Genomic DNA, 14,114 nt, shown 5'->3' with positions numbered 1-14,114 from the left:
ATCACTTCTCCTCTTTCCCATCCCCCCCTTCTTCCTTCTCTCTCTTCTTTCTTCTCCTTTTTCTTTCTTCCTCTTTTTCCTCCTCCTCCTCTTCTTCCTCTTTCTTCTTCTTTCTCCTCCTTTTTATGTTTGTTATTTTTTTAAATTTGGTTGATTGTTTTTTGTTTGTTTTCTGAGACGGTTTTCCTGGCTGTTCTGGCCTCAGATCCATCTGCCTTTTCCTCCTAAGTGCTGAAACCAAAGGTTTACACCACCACCACCCGGCACTACAATCCCTTCTTAACGACTTTAGTCGTAAAACAGAGCCTCTTGATCCCTCAGATGAGTGTGCCTGGGGGTAGGGTGGTGCTTAGATGTTTAGCAACACTGCTGGTCTGTGCTACAGAAAATGGTGGCTTATTATTATTACTAGAGCCCCGAAGCCATCTGTAAGGTGTTCCAGAGAATACTGTCAGTAAAACTTTGGGAACCAAATATCCCTTACAGAGTCTTAGGCCTATATTTGTTTATGAAGATTTCCATCCCAAAGACGTAAACGCCATGTCCACATTAATTGGGTCTGCCCAGGTCAGCGGCAGTAAGCACCACCATCATCAGGTTCTTCATCTGTGCTGTGACTTCCTCGGCAGATTAGCCAGAAGAAGCTGAAGAAGTTTGAAAAAGAGTATCATACCATGAGGGAGCAGCAGGCCCAGCAGGAAGACCCCATCGAGCGATTTGAGGTTTGTTTTACAGCCTTTTACTTCATAGACTTGTGCCCATAGCTGTCTTTATTGAATTTTTAAAAAAATCAGTTCCACTGTTTCAAGACTGGTTTTCAGATTGAGTTTACAAATGAGAAATTAAGAGCTGTTTTTCTCCCATCCAACTGCCCGGGTTGGATGCTCTTTCCTTAGGCAGTCAGAGATAGCAGCTTGACAAAAGACATTTCAGTCAGTTACGTACTTGTTTGTGGAGATAGAAAATCAGAAATTGTTTAGAAACACCATCAGACCAGCCATGTCTCTTTATTTCACAGGACTTGAAGACTCATTTTGAAGCTAAGCTCTTGAGAAACTGTCATTACCATTCCATTTGTTTTTATGTCCATAACCAACTTCTTCCCCTCCTACAGCGGGAGAACAGGCGGCTCCAAGAAGCTAACATGAGATTGGAACAGGAAAACGATGACTTAGCTCATGAGCTGGTCACCAGCAAGATCGCGTTGCGGAAGGACCTGGATAATGTAAGTGTGACAGCTCAGAAGAGAAGGGACACCAGGGACACTTGAACCCTCCCTTAAATTTAGTGTTGACTGCTATAGTTTCTGTCAGCCATTTCCATAGGAGCCAGCTCGCTTGTCAGCCTTCCTTTAAAGGGGCCTCCACTGTGCTAGTGCGCTGCCCTCTTCTCTGTGTTCTCTCATTGTGCTCATGTGTCCTGCCTGCTTCCCGACGTTGAGTGGTTGGTGTGGTTTCGGGGAGGAGGGGTTATTTTTACTGTTCCTCCTGCTCTGGTTAGCAGCAGTTGTTAGCACGCCCTCATCCGTAGGAAGAGGTGCAGAGGTTCCCTTCCTCTGCCTGCGGTGAGCCTGTGAGCGCCGTTGCTCAAGGGGCTCCCATTCAGTGCTGAGCGACCCGGCTGCTGGGCATGTTCTGTTTGTTTTTCTCTTCCCTTAGAGGAAGTAGTCTCACTCATGGCTTAGGACTGGATAACTTATTCTGTGGCAAGATAGGGAATGTTTAAGGTTTTGAGGGCCTGTGGTCTCTGTTGCTGCTACTTGATTCTTCCATTGGCACAAAAGTAGTTCATAGATAAATGAATGAATGGCTGCTTCCTAATAATTTATTCATAAAAATTAGTGTCAAGTTGTATATGACGGCTGAACTACAGTTTTGCAAGCCCCTGGACTTAACCTCCCAGGGTCCTGAGATGACTTCTTGTTGATTTGCCAAGATTCTAGCAATATACTCAGGCTTTCCAAGGGCTTGCTGGCTTCTTATATCCCTAGGAAGAGTATAAAGTTCAGAAAGTCTTTGGCATCCACTGAAGTATACAAATAGAATGTATATAGTATATTTCCTTGAAAACACTGTTTGTTTGTTTGTTTGTTTGTTTGTTTCTCGGAGCCTTAAAACATTAAAACTATGGCAGTATCTGCCCTTTTCATTTTCTCAGAAATTAAAATTTTCAGATAGGCCTGGTCTGTAATCACTTAGTCTGCTTTCCTAGGCGCCTTGGACACTGAAATCTTGATTCGAAGAATAATGACTGTGGCACAGGTAGAGTTGGGATTGCATAATTTGGCATGCTGTAGCAAAAAAAAAAAAAAAAAAAAAAAAAAAAGCCTACAAAGAACGAAAGGCTCAGACTTCCACATGCTCATCAGACATGACCAAGAAGGCTCCTTTCTCCAGCTGTAGCGAGAACAGCAAGGCCATTAGCTCTCCATGACCAACACCTGGGCTCTCACGGCCTTTCTGCCATAGGCCTGCTTGTTTGTCAGGAGTAAGCCTGCACACTTTGTTCTCATTGCTCAGGCATTTCTGCCTGCAGAGTGGAGAGAGCTGGGTGTAAATGGAGCAGGGAATGTTTGAACAGGGCTACAGAATTCATCTCAAACTTCCCTCCAAACTGTGGATGGCACAGAAAGGAAGTGATCAGAAAGAGAGTCCTAATGTACAGAAGTAGCAGGTTGGCCAGAGCCTGAGGTGATGCTCAGCTTGAGCTATTACATTTTTAATCTGTGAGAGCCTGTGGTCCAAGTCATCAGTGGTTTGAGGTACACTGCAGACTTACATTCTTGTTTTGTTTTCTGTTTCTTTTTCATGCAGGGTTTCCCAGCTGGCCTGGAACTCACAGAGATCCACCTGCCTCTGCCTCCCAAGAGCTGGGATTAAAGGGGTGTGCCACCACTTAGACTTACATTATTTTTTTTAATATATTTTTTAATTCATTTAACATTATTCTATGTGCATTAGTGTGAAGGTGTCAGATCCCTTGGAATGGGCATTACAGACAGTTGTGAACTACCATGTGGTGCTGGGAATTGAACCCAGGTCCTTTGGAAGAGTAGACGGTGCTCTTAACCACTGAGCCACCTCTCCAGCCCCTAGACTTACATTCTTAAAGCCTGTCCCTGAGAGCAGCTATAAACCTTCTTTTTAGATTGGCTCATCCTGACACTAGTCAGAAAACTAGGCTACATTCCTGAGACCTGAAGTAGAAACACTGCAACCCGTAATGGTCTCTCCTGTTTACTCATGTCCTGTGACACCAGACAGTTTACAGGCACTTCATAGACCTGTTCGTCTCTCATGCTTACCTCTGCCCTGTAAGGAGGAAATGAGTTTTGTTATTGTTTCTTTCTTTAGAGACAGGAAGGATCTTACTATGGAACTTCTGTAGACTTAGACCAGGCTGGCTAGAACTCACAAAGAGCCACCTGCCTCTGCGTTCAAACATCCCTCTACACCAGGCTGAGACTTTTGTTTTTAACAGTTATGAGGTGTAGAGGGATGAAGACATCCAGAAAACTAGAGAGCTTCAGACCTCACTGGCATGCCTGAGATCTTTTCTGTGATACCAGACAGTCTCCATTATAGATACAGAATTAGCCAAGGAGCTATGATTAGATGTCTAAACTACAGTGCAAGCACAAGTTAAGGAAGGTTAGTGAGTCTGATCTGTCAGAGCTAGCAATCTCTTTAGCATTGTTAGGTGCTATGCACTGTTTTAGGTACTCTGTAACACCATTTTTGTAAACCTTCAGAACAGCCTGGTATACAGGCCTGTGATCCCCTCTCATTGGTCACGAAATGGAAGCAAAGCAGGTTGACCATCTTACACAGGTAGTCACAGAGCACAGCCCTTCCTAGTGGAACCCAGGCAGCCTGAATCCAGTGCTTACACTCTAAGCAGGCTGACTACAGAAGCCCCTGCCAGCACCCAGGGTTCTGAGCAGACACCCTTTTCAAGCTCATCTTCTCTGATGAGCTCCAAACCCTGACTGAATGTGATATGAAGAAGGTGGAGCGCTCTCACATTCTTTCGACTTCAGAGGCTCAGTTTTTAAAAGAAGTTTATTCCTTTTGATTCTTTCCTCACATCTGAATCCTTTCTATCGATTCTGTCGTCATCTGCCTCTTTGTAGTATTGTTTACACAGCTGTGGAGAATTTTCCAGTCATTTAACTCTTTGATGACCCCAGAAAAGCTTCTCCTCTGTGCAGTGAAGTGATAACTCTGAGTGAACATTTGGACTGTGAGGAAGAAGGTCCCTGACATGGGGCTGACGGGACTGTGACTCAGTCCCTGTAGCACGGTTGCTTCTCTGCCGTGAGACAGTTTGTCACTAGAATAAAAATCAACACAGTGAGTCCCAGGTTACTAGACTTCTGCAACATGTCAGCTCCTTTCCCCAAGGATCAGCCAACTCTGCATGGGTTGGTGTGACTGACATTCTAGCTGCTCCAGCCTTATGCCAGGATCACACTGTCTTGATTATAGGACCTTTATAATTCTTAAAACGAGCTCAGTTAAGTCAGCTGGCTTTATTCTTTTTAGAACTCACTTAATAGAGACTTCTACCAAAATACAAAGGACATAAAGGGTTCTAGAAATAGATGCCTTCTGGAATTTTAAGTGAGGTTTCTTGGAATCTGTCAGTTTATGGAGAGACTTGACATATGAGCAACAACTGAGTCCCCGCCCGTGCTGTGCCACCTTTGTATTAGCATGCCTTCAGTTCCAGCCAGCACTGCTGTGTGGTTTGCCGTACACAAGCCATGCCCCTGTCTGAGTCTGTTTTAGTGATCTGTTCTTAATTTCCAGTTGTTGATTGCTAATCTTTGCAGAGTGGTTTTGTGCCATACTTTGTAGCCTTTGACTTTGCCAAAATTTGTGATTAGTATAGTCAGGGTTTTTTGTTTGTTTGGTTAGTTGGTTTTGTTTTTAGTTTGTTTTTTTCTTTCCACATATACACACTATTATATTTCTGAATAAAGACTGTAACTTTGGGTTCTTCTGCCTTTTCCACTGCCTTCCACACTTGCTAAGGTCTTCAGAGCAGCCCAGGGTAGAGAGTAGGTAGGATGGCATCATTGTTAGTTCTTGGGGCCATTTTGAGGAGTGGAGAAACTTTTACTCTGTTCTCTGCTGAGTTTTATCATAACCACATACTTTCCTTGCATCTGTTATAATGGCTAAGTGTGCTTTCTTAGTTTTGTTAATTTGTTACATTACAATGTAAACTAGTTGTGTTACTATAATAAATCCCAGTAGGGTTTTACACTTGTTTTAGGGTATTGTTTTATAATAGTGAGGCTTGAACTTGAGGCTTCACACATGCCAGGCTGACATTCCACTCCTGAGCTGCAGCTGAGCCTTCTTTTTCTTATTTTGAGAAAATTGCTTACTAAATTGCTCAGACAGACCTTGAACTTGTCATCTGGTGAACTTAGTCCTGAAGCTTACAACTCACTTTCCAGGAAATTGTGAGTTGACTTCCTGGATAATGGAGTGATACAAATCAGCAAATGTCTCTAACTCTTCGTGTGACCACTTTTAGAATTGGTTATATTTGTTTTTAATCTCAATGTGTAGCCCTGGCTGACTCAGTACTTGCTAAATAGCCAATGCTAACCTGGAGTTCAGGGTGGTTCCCATGTTTCTGTTCCCCCAAATGCTGGGATTAGAGGGGTGCACCACCTGGCTGGTCTTTGTTTTTAGCACCTTGTCCTTGATGACCAAGTGTGGGGATCTGAAGCTGGGGTGCTCTGCTGTTTATACATCTGTAGCAATGCCCCCTCTGTACTCCTGATACTGGGTTATGTCCACCCCCACCCCACCCCATTCCTGCCCCCTAAGTAGATGTTTATCAGTAAGGTTCATCTTTTGAAAAGCCAGCTTTTGTTTTCCTCATTTTTCTGTAGTGTTTGTTCTGTTGGTGTTCGTTTTAAGTTCTTTCTATTTGGGAAGATTTATTTAATTTATACATTTTATACCATCTTAAAGGTTTTAAAATTTTTACTGCAAACTTTTTTAAAAATCATTTGAAATTCTGAAATTCTGGGTAAGCACTGTTTTTATAAGAATAGATAGCCCTGTTATTTACATATTTTACTCACAACTTTATGGAGTTGGTTTCATATAGTGGGAACATCTGCATGTATTTCCATTGTGCTTGCTTCCTTGTGAAAAGACCCCAGTAGTCCGCATTGTGTCTGTGCTGCATGCATATTTTCTGCCCTCTCAACACAGCTTTTGTCTGTTATATCCAGGTAGGAACTAGTTTTCTGTCCTGTTTGCTTTTTTCTCTTTTACTGCATTCTTGGGTGCTTGCTTGGTCTTTGGTCACCTTATAGACTTGCCCTGACTTCCTTCTCTCCCCCACAGCTTCTGCCACCTGAATCACCCAGAACCCTAGCCTTTTCAGACATTCTGTTTGCCTCTCTTATAGAAGCCCCAATGATAGAATGTATATGGTTTCCTTTTTCTTCCCAGGGATCAGTTGTTTCCTAGATATTGTCCAGAATTCTGATTACAGTGGAAGAGTAAACGCTTTGTATTCACCCTTCATGATTGGAAGTAGAAGCCTGTATTTATGTATGTTATCCCTAGATGTTTTCATCTGAGTCACTTGTGTCAGTAGACTGACTGGAGCCCACTAGACACTCCTGTAGGCTCTGTGCACCTTTCTTTGACACAGTGCTGAACCAGCCAGAGTGGAGCTGGAGCAGGTTCTGTGGCCACCTGGCTTGTGAGAGGTCAGGAGAGACTACCTCACCTAGATCCTGTGGAAGCCAAGTCTCCAGCTGGACCAGCTTTCCCCCGGCTGACCCACGCCTGGTATCGGTCTCCTATGAGCCACATAATTGATAATGGGTGCAGGTCATAGCTATGCTCTACCAGCTGTCTACCAGCTGTGTTCTCTTACTGTTTCCTTGTGGCCTGCTGTCTTCATTTTGCTTGTGACTGCCTCTTGGATTTGCAATGGAGGAGTAAGTAGTAAGCTATCAACTAGTCCTACATGTAAGGGCAGCATTCACCTCTCTTTTGTGCCTGCACAGTCTGCAAGTACTCAGCAGTTTGCTCATGGCTGAGTTTGCTCATGTTATGCCTGTCTCAGGTTTGCTTGTAAAGGCCCAAGAATGGAATAGACAGCTCCAGCCCAGCTACAGTAACTTGTCTAAGTGCTTAACGTCAGAGAAGACAGGCAAAGTTGTCTAGGAAGGGACCTAGCTTCCTTGATTCTTGTCCAGCATGATAGTACTCTTCAGTTATCTGTAAAGGGATATGTGTCGTTAACCACAGGGATTTTCCCCTAAGATTCAGATCTCTATTCACCAGACATTTGTGTGTGCTAGAAAAAAAGACTAGGGGGTGATATGGCCGCTCAAAATTACACAAAGTCCATACCAGAGGAAAGCAGCCTTCTCTGCCTAATAACTTTAGAGGGAACACATGCAGGACTAGTTGGATGCCCGGAAGACTAGCCAACCACTTGGAAGAGAAAACTGTTTATTAAAATTCACAGCTACCATTCTATTGTTCACACTAGTATAGGCATTGTACTGTGAATGCATGTTTGGCTGGAGAACCTGGAGCTTAGAAAGGGTCTCTGTAACTTTTCAGGTGGCATGAGTCACTTAACAGATGAGTTAAAAGCTCAGCCCCTGACCACTGCCTTGCACTGCCACACACTGCTAGCAGTCTAGGTGTGCCCTTGGTAATGCCATTCCACTGTGTGGACTGACTCGGCAGTGTTGCAGACTTTTCACCTTCTGAGCTCACAGTGAGTACTTACTTGATGTTGCAGGCTGAAGAAAAGGCAGATGCACTGAATAAGGAGCTGCTGATGACCAAGCAGAAGCTGATTGATGCAGAAGACGAAAAGAGGCGGTTAGAGGAGGAGTCTGCACAGGTGAGGGGATCCTTGCCCCATCCCATACACCCGAATTTTGCTAACAGAGGTACTCTCTTGGCACCAGGGAACCTGGAGGCAGAGGCTTCAGTTACTTTTCAGTTTTACGTTCCTCCTTAAAATGTAACGGTTCCGGAAAACTAAAGCATGAGTTAGTACATCATTAAGGTGGGAGAAGCTCCTGTGTATCATTGTGGAACGCAACAAAAGAATGCTAGCATGTACAGGAGAAGGCTCATCTCAAAATGTCCAGTCCTTGTCCTCTGATGCCTCTTTCATAGACTATACTATGAGAGCAAGTGGGTGACAGGGGACCCAGTACAAGTGCCCAACCCTCTCCCTCTGTACTTGCACATGACCTTCACAACTACTCATCTCAGGCAGGCCTGGCCGGGATGAGCCTGACCACACACTGCCATCTTTTCCTGGGCTCTTGTCTGCTTGGCTGGATGGAACAGCTTCAGTAGAAGCCCCCGTTGGAACTGAGCACTGGCATTTTGGGAAATGTTGACTTTCCTCTTCCTGTTAGCTTTAAGTACAGAGGATTAGTATTTCATTGGGAGGAGGAAGGAGGTCGCTGTGAGGGGTACCAAGTCCAGCCAGGGTAAGGGGAGGCACTTTTTGGAAAGCTTGTCACTATAGAGTTAACAACCGGGCTTCCTTTTTTCCGAAAACATTCACTTTTTTTTTAAAATGTGTGCAGTTAAAGGAAATGTGCCGCCGGGAACTTGACAAAGCAGAATCAGAGATCAAAAAAAACAGCTCTATCATTGGTGACTATAAGCAGGTGAGTTCCTGCACCAGGGCCTACCTGGGCACATGGTGGGTAGAGTATGCACTCTAGCCTCAGTGCTGAAGCACACTGGCTTTCAATCCCTGTTCTGACCTTCGTCTCACTTGTAAACGATGTTGTAAGGAGGCACGCTTGCAGAGTGCCCAGCATACAGGTGGTACACAAAAGCCCGCATTTCAAGAGCATTTCAGCCGTCAGGAGATGGGAGTGTCTCTGAATGTTGGCAAACCCCTTAGTCCACGGCTGATAGAATTTTTGCCAACACAGAACCAGATTGAACTCCCTTCTTCTGTATCTGGGATCTCACAGTGGCCTATACAAAACTTCACAGATTGGTCCCCATCTACGCTACTGTAACCTCACCTATGCAGTCACAGCATATTCCAGCTTTCCAGCTGCTGTCCAACAGAATTTATTCAAAGTCCAACTTATGCAGATGACATTAAACCAAGCCTGTGGTTTTATGTTTGTTTAGATTTGTTCTCAACTGAGTGAAAGACTGGAAAAGCAGCAGACAGCCAATAAAGTGGAAATTGAGAAAATCCGGGTAAGATTTCTTGACTAAAAAGATTTCATAACCCTCTCTCTAGTTAGTTGGTGGTATCGCCTATCCTTGACATAGCAGGTCCAAGTAAGCAGGGCTGAACAATCCAGGTAAAGTGCCTGCTACGGGCTCAGCTTGGTGCTCGACAACTTATGCCTGTTTCTCTGGAAGGACCTGAGAATGAGACCAAATGTGCTGTGGCTTTAGAGCTCACACTTGGGTGCCTGGATTTTGAGCATCAGTGGGAAAGCCACAGTGTCACTTGATGTTATGCAGACTCCCCACTGCACTCACGCCTTCTGCTGTAGGGATCTGAGCGGGGTTCTTAATGTTTAGAGTTTGGGGTCTTCTATAACTCAGGACTTTCTTTAAACTCTGTAAAGCATTTCTCCAACCTTACAGAGGCCGCTAGCATACTGACAGGATCCCTACTAACCTGCTTGCAGAGTGGTGCCAAGTTTGCACAAAGCAGTGACATCTGGCTAAAGATCTCACCAGCAGCAGACTCCATCATGACCAGAAGCACCTGTATTTTAAATATGCCCTCTGTGCTTCTAAACCTTGCCACAAATTTGAGAAATAAGAGGAAAAACCTTGTAATACAATGACTCAAAACAGATAAATTCTTTTTTCCTCTCCTGGATATTGAACTCAGGCCTTTCTCCACACACTAAAGTAGGTTCTTTCTGGCTGTTGACCCCCTCACACCACAGTTAACACTGTGTTTGTATATTCTTCAAGCCTTTCCTGATCCTAGATTAATATATAAAATTGCATTCATCCCAAGTTAGGCTTTCTTTTAACATTTACGTTTCTAAATTTGGGATATGGATTTGTGTGTGTGATATAATTACCAGAATTTTCTTCCCAGTAGCATCCTGTTTTGGTGAAATATATATATATATATATTTTGAAGATTTATTTTTTTATTATGTGTATGGAGTAGGTAATTGCATATGAGCACAGGTGCCTGTGGGGGCCAGGGGCATTGTATCCCTCTAGAGCTCGAGTTACAAGCAGGTGTTAGGAATCAAAGTCAGGTCCTCCGGAAGAGCATCACATACTCTTAGCTACTGAGGCATTTCTTCAGCATCTATATCCAGTTTTGTATGCCAGTTCTTTATGCCAGCATTAGTATTTACCCATTTTCCCATCTTAGGAAAATTTTCAAGTTTTTAGAACCTGCAAGCTCCCCTGAACAAGCACAAACCAACATAACTCATTGCTCGCAACTGGACATTTTCTCTGTATGCCAATTAGTGACAGTCCTTGCATATGATCCTTTGAGTGCATGCAGCTTTGTCTTCTTAGCCTAGAATTCCTCATGGTGTACAGCGGATCAAGAGGGTTTGTTTTTTTTTTAATTGCTTTTGGTACAGAACACCAACCAGGTAGTCTTCAAAGTAGGTTGCCTGACACTTTCCCAAGATAACCAAACGTTTCTAGTACTCATAAGAGACACGGAGGCACATGCAGTATCTGACAGTATGCCGTCTTCTGTGTTTTCTTCACTTCAGCAAAAGGTGGATGACTGTGACCGCTGTCGAGACTTCTTCAACAAACAAGGGCGAGTGAAGGCTGCCAGCTCAGCCAAGGGGGTTCCAGATGAGGACACAGATGAAGAAAAGGAGACACTCAAGAACCAACTGCGGGAGATGGAGCTAGAACTGGCACAAACCAAACTGCAGCTGGTAGAAGCCGAGTGCAAGATCCAGGTAACAGCTGTGCCATGAGTGCATACAAACTCCATAGCAATCAGATTCCTGGGATGGACTAGGAACCCCAGAAATGACTTGTGGATTGGGATGTCATGTCCCTCACCATCATTTAAACTTTGACCATAGCCCTTCTGGGTAGAGTGCAATCCTTATTACTTACCAGAGTAAGTTTAACCATTTCAACTGACCTAAGGATCTACACTTTATCATACTAATAATTACCAACAGAACATAAGTGTTTTTAGTGGGACATTCGGCAAGTATTTAAAAACTACTAATCTCTCTGCACATTACACTCCTTGTGTCCATATAGAAATAAGACTCATTGCCCAGCAGTGGTGGTGCACACCTGTAATCCCAGCACGCCAGAGGCAGAGGCAGAGGCAGGTGGATCTTTTTGAGTTTTGAGGCCAGCCTGGTCTACAGAATGAGTCTCAAAAAAGAGAGAGAGAGAGAGAGAGAGAGAGAAAGAGAAATAGGGAGTCCTAATCTTTGTCAGGCCATATCAAGTACTAAAAATATTACGTATACATAAGGATGATGGCGTAACAAATGAAACACCCATCACCTAACTGTGACCTAATGGATATGAGCCTCCAGCCATCCTTATCACTGGGGCACCATGAGTGGTAGGAAGCTGGTTCAGGTCTAAAACTGCAGATCAGCTTTCCCATGCCACAGGCTGTTATTGGACACATCCTCTTTTGTCAGGTTCTGCCCTGGATACTGGGAGAGGGTTTGTGGCACTGCCCAGGACAACTTAGGCAACCCAAAAATCTAAGCTGTGGTCAGAGAATGGACAGAGAGCAGCTGCAGAAGATCAAGAGCAATGAGCATTCTGGACTGAGGGGGCAGCTCAGTACACAACCAAAGGGAGGAGAGGCCTGCCTAATGAGGAATCTCAGGAAAAGGATGAAAACAGGTCCAGCCTGTAAAGCATCTCAAAGGCCACACTAAGTGAGTTGGACTTACAGGAGTTTTAACTAGATGATGACAGTTGCAGGCGACAGTGATTTAGGAGGCTGTAATTTCAGACCAGGGGAGCTCCCAAATTCGGCATTGCAAACCTGTCTTAGAGGAGCATACAGAGCTCTTTGGCTTGGCTCTGCAAAGGCTGTGACTGGAGTTAGCATGATCCTCATGCTCACTGTTGTCTCTACAGGATTTGGAACACCACTTGGGCCTTGCCCTCAGTGAGGTGCAGGCAGCCAAGAAGACCTGGTTTAACCGCACACTGAGCTCCATAAAGACAGCAACTGGGGTTCAAGGGAAAGAGACATGCTGAGAAGAGCTGCTGCCTCCAGACACCTCCAGAAAATACACCACCTTTTGTTGCCTTCTTTGGCCAGATGTGTGACTCTGTGACATGTTCTAGGACCAGAATGTACCTAGGTCAGAGCTGTATCGCGTGTTGGTAGGTCAGTGGGCCAGGGCTCCTGCAGCAGGCTGCCAACCCCAACTGATGCTGGACATGCACCAGAGTCCTGCCTCCGAGTGCCATCCGGGCCTCTTTTCAGTGTAAGAACACTTCACCCAGCCAGAGTTGGGTCATCTTCCAATGTGTTGATTTTCTTTTTATTTTCTAAACCCTTTATTAAAAAGAAATATGTATGTATATATAAACATATATGTGTGTATTCACACACACATACTCTCTCTCTCTCTCTCTCTCTCTCTCTCTCTGTCCTTTGGGTCGGGGAAAGTAGAATAATCCTTATCTGTCAGTGCCAGCAGAAGCTCCCAGAAAGATGAGACGCACTTTGAGTAGAAGGGTCTGGTAGTCACTGCTCAAGTCACCTAATTTTGTTAACCAATACAGCACACAGATTTTAATTTGGCATTATTCACATTTCTAAGCAATTCTATGCAACTCTCATAGTCCTGTCTTTTTTTTGTTTTTAAGCATTAGCTGCCAAAACTACTTCAAAAGGCTGGAGTGGCCACATGACTATGAGACTGAATCAATCATGACATGGACAGCTCTTTGTTTAATGTGTCATGTGTACATATATATGTGTATATATGTGTGTGTATGTATATAAATACCTTTCCCAGTACCCTGCACTACAGCGTTTAAATCCCAGACAACCTGCTAATTCTGTACACTGCCATCCATGGCTGTGGGGCACTTCTTTTCATTTGAGGTTTGCTAGGCTCTGTCCTTCCTGCCATTGTAGGAGCTGGCAAGCGCTCCTTCACCCCTCACATTTGCACAGCAGGTTGTACAAGTGAGAAAAACTGAATACATGAGAGTCTGCACACTGAGAGGTCCCACCTTCTTGACTGAGTCCCTGTCAGGCTGGCCAGGTGTGTATCTCACTGGTCAGATGGGCTGCAGATTCTTACTTTAAAGCTATGAAATAGCAGTTTTAGCACCTTTTTTTTTTTTTTTTTTTTAATTAAAAACAAAACCTTTTGGCTTAATTTATATGCTGACAAGTGGTCTCACAAGTGGCTCATCCTCTCTGCTCTGTGGAGGTGGCTTGGGTTTGTATATAATAACGAGTCGTTTTCTCTTTTTTGGCTCTACTAATAATGCTTGATGAGGTCATCTACGGTGGGGAGATAACAAGTGGCCAACCCTTCCCCCAGACCACCCCTACCACTTCCTGTGTCTGTCTTGTTCAGTTATCCAAACAGCCGTAAAGCCCATCTAAAACTAGGACATTGTGTGGACATTGTGCTAGGGTAGTTTGTGCGTCAACTTTATGAACTGAAATATAAACCAGTAAAATTGTATTACTATTTCTTTTGTTTGTTTTAACAGCATATTCATTAAATATTTTGGTACAAACAGCATTGCTTCGTACAAAAGCAGTTTCATGATTGTGGGTCCCTTTCCCATCCATCTCCCAGCAGCAGTTGGGACCAGCACATGCACATCGGGCAGAGCTGAGATGTACCAAGCACATGGGGGAAGAATATATTATTAGGCACAGACTGTGTTGTGCAAGAGATGGGTGTGTGTGTGTGGCCCTCCCTGAGAAGTGTGGTGCAGTGGCTGACAGGCAAGATGCTCCAGTGCTTTAAAATCTAAGGTTTTCACAAGGTGGGATTAGGCTTGGAAAGACATCATCTCACCACTCGGAGATGAGAGATGGGTGGCAGTACCCGAGGGGAAGCAATTGAAGAGCAGCTTTGGCTCAGGGAGACTTGC

The 14,114-nt window shown here is 44.2% G+C and overlaps 1 protein-coding gene across 7 annotated transcripts in view; it reads left to right on the top strand.

The window, feature by feature from the left end:
- The window catches only part of Rabgap1 (RAB GTPase activating protein 1), a 124,940-nt gene extending 111,184 nt beyond the window's left edge, over positions 1-13,756 (top strand). For all 7 annotated transcript variants that reach the window (XM_055600007.1, XM_055600004.1, XM_055600005.1 and 4 more), the window contains 7 exons: positions 630-722; positions 1,115-1,225; positions 7,798-7,902; positions 8,606-8,689; positions 9,171-9,242; positions 10,757-10,954; positions 12,120-13,756. In XM_055600007.1, coding sequence (XP_055455982.1) covers positions 630-722; positions 1,115-1,225; positions 7,798-7,902; positions 8,606-8,689; positions 9,171-9,242; positions 10,757-10,954; positions 12,120-12,242 — 786 coding nt within the window. In that variant the 3' untranslated portion in view covers positions 12,243-13,756. The remainder of the gene's footprint in view (positions 1-629; positions 723-1,114; positions 1,226-7,797; positions 7,903-8,605; positions 8,690-9,170; positions 9,243-10,756; positions 10,955-12,119) is intronic.
- The last annotated feature ends 358 nt before the right edge of the window (positions 13,757-14,114 follow it).

Source organism: Psammomys obesus, unplaced genomic scaffold (genome assembly GCF_907164565.1).
Source record: "Psammomys obesus unplaced genomic scaffold, mPsaObe1.curated_primary_1811, whole genome shotgun sequence".
Taxonomy (NCBI): domain Eukaryota; kingdom Metazoa; phylum Chordata; class Mammalia; order Rodentia; family Muridae; genus Psammomys; species Psammomys obesus.
This window is presented reverse-complemented; position numbering and strand designations above follow the sequence as displayed.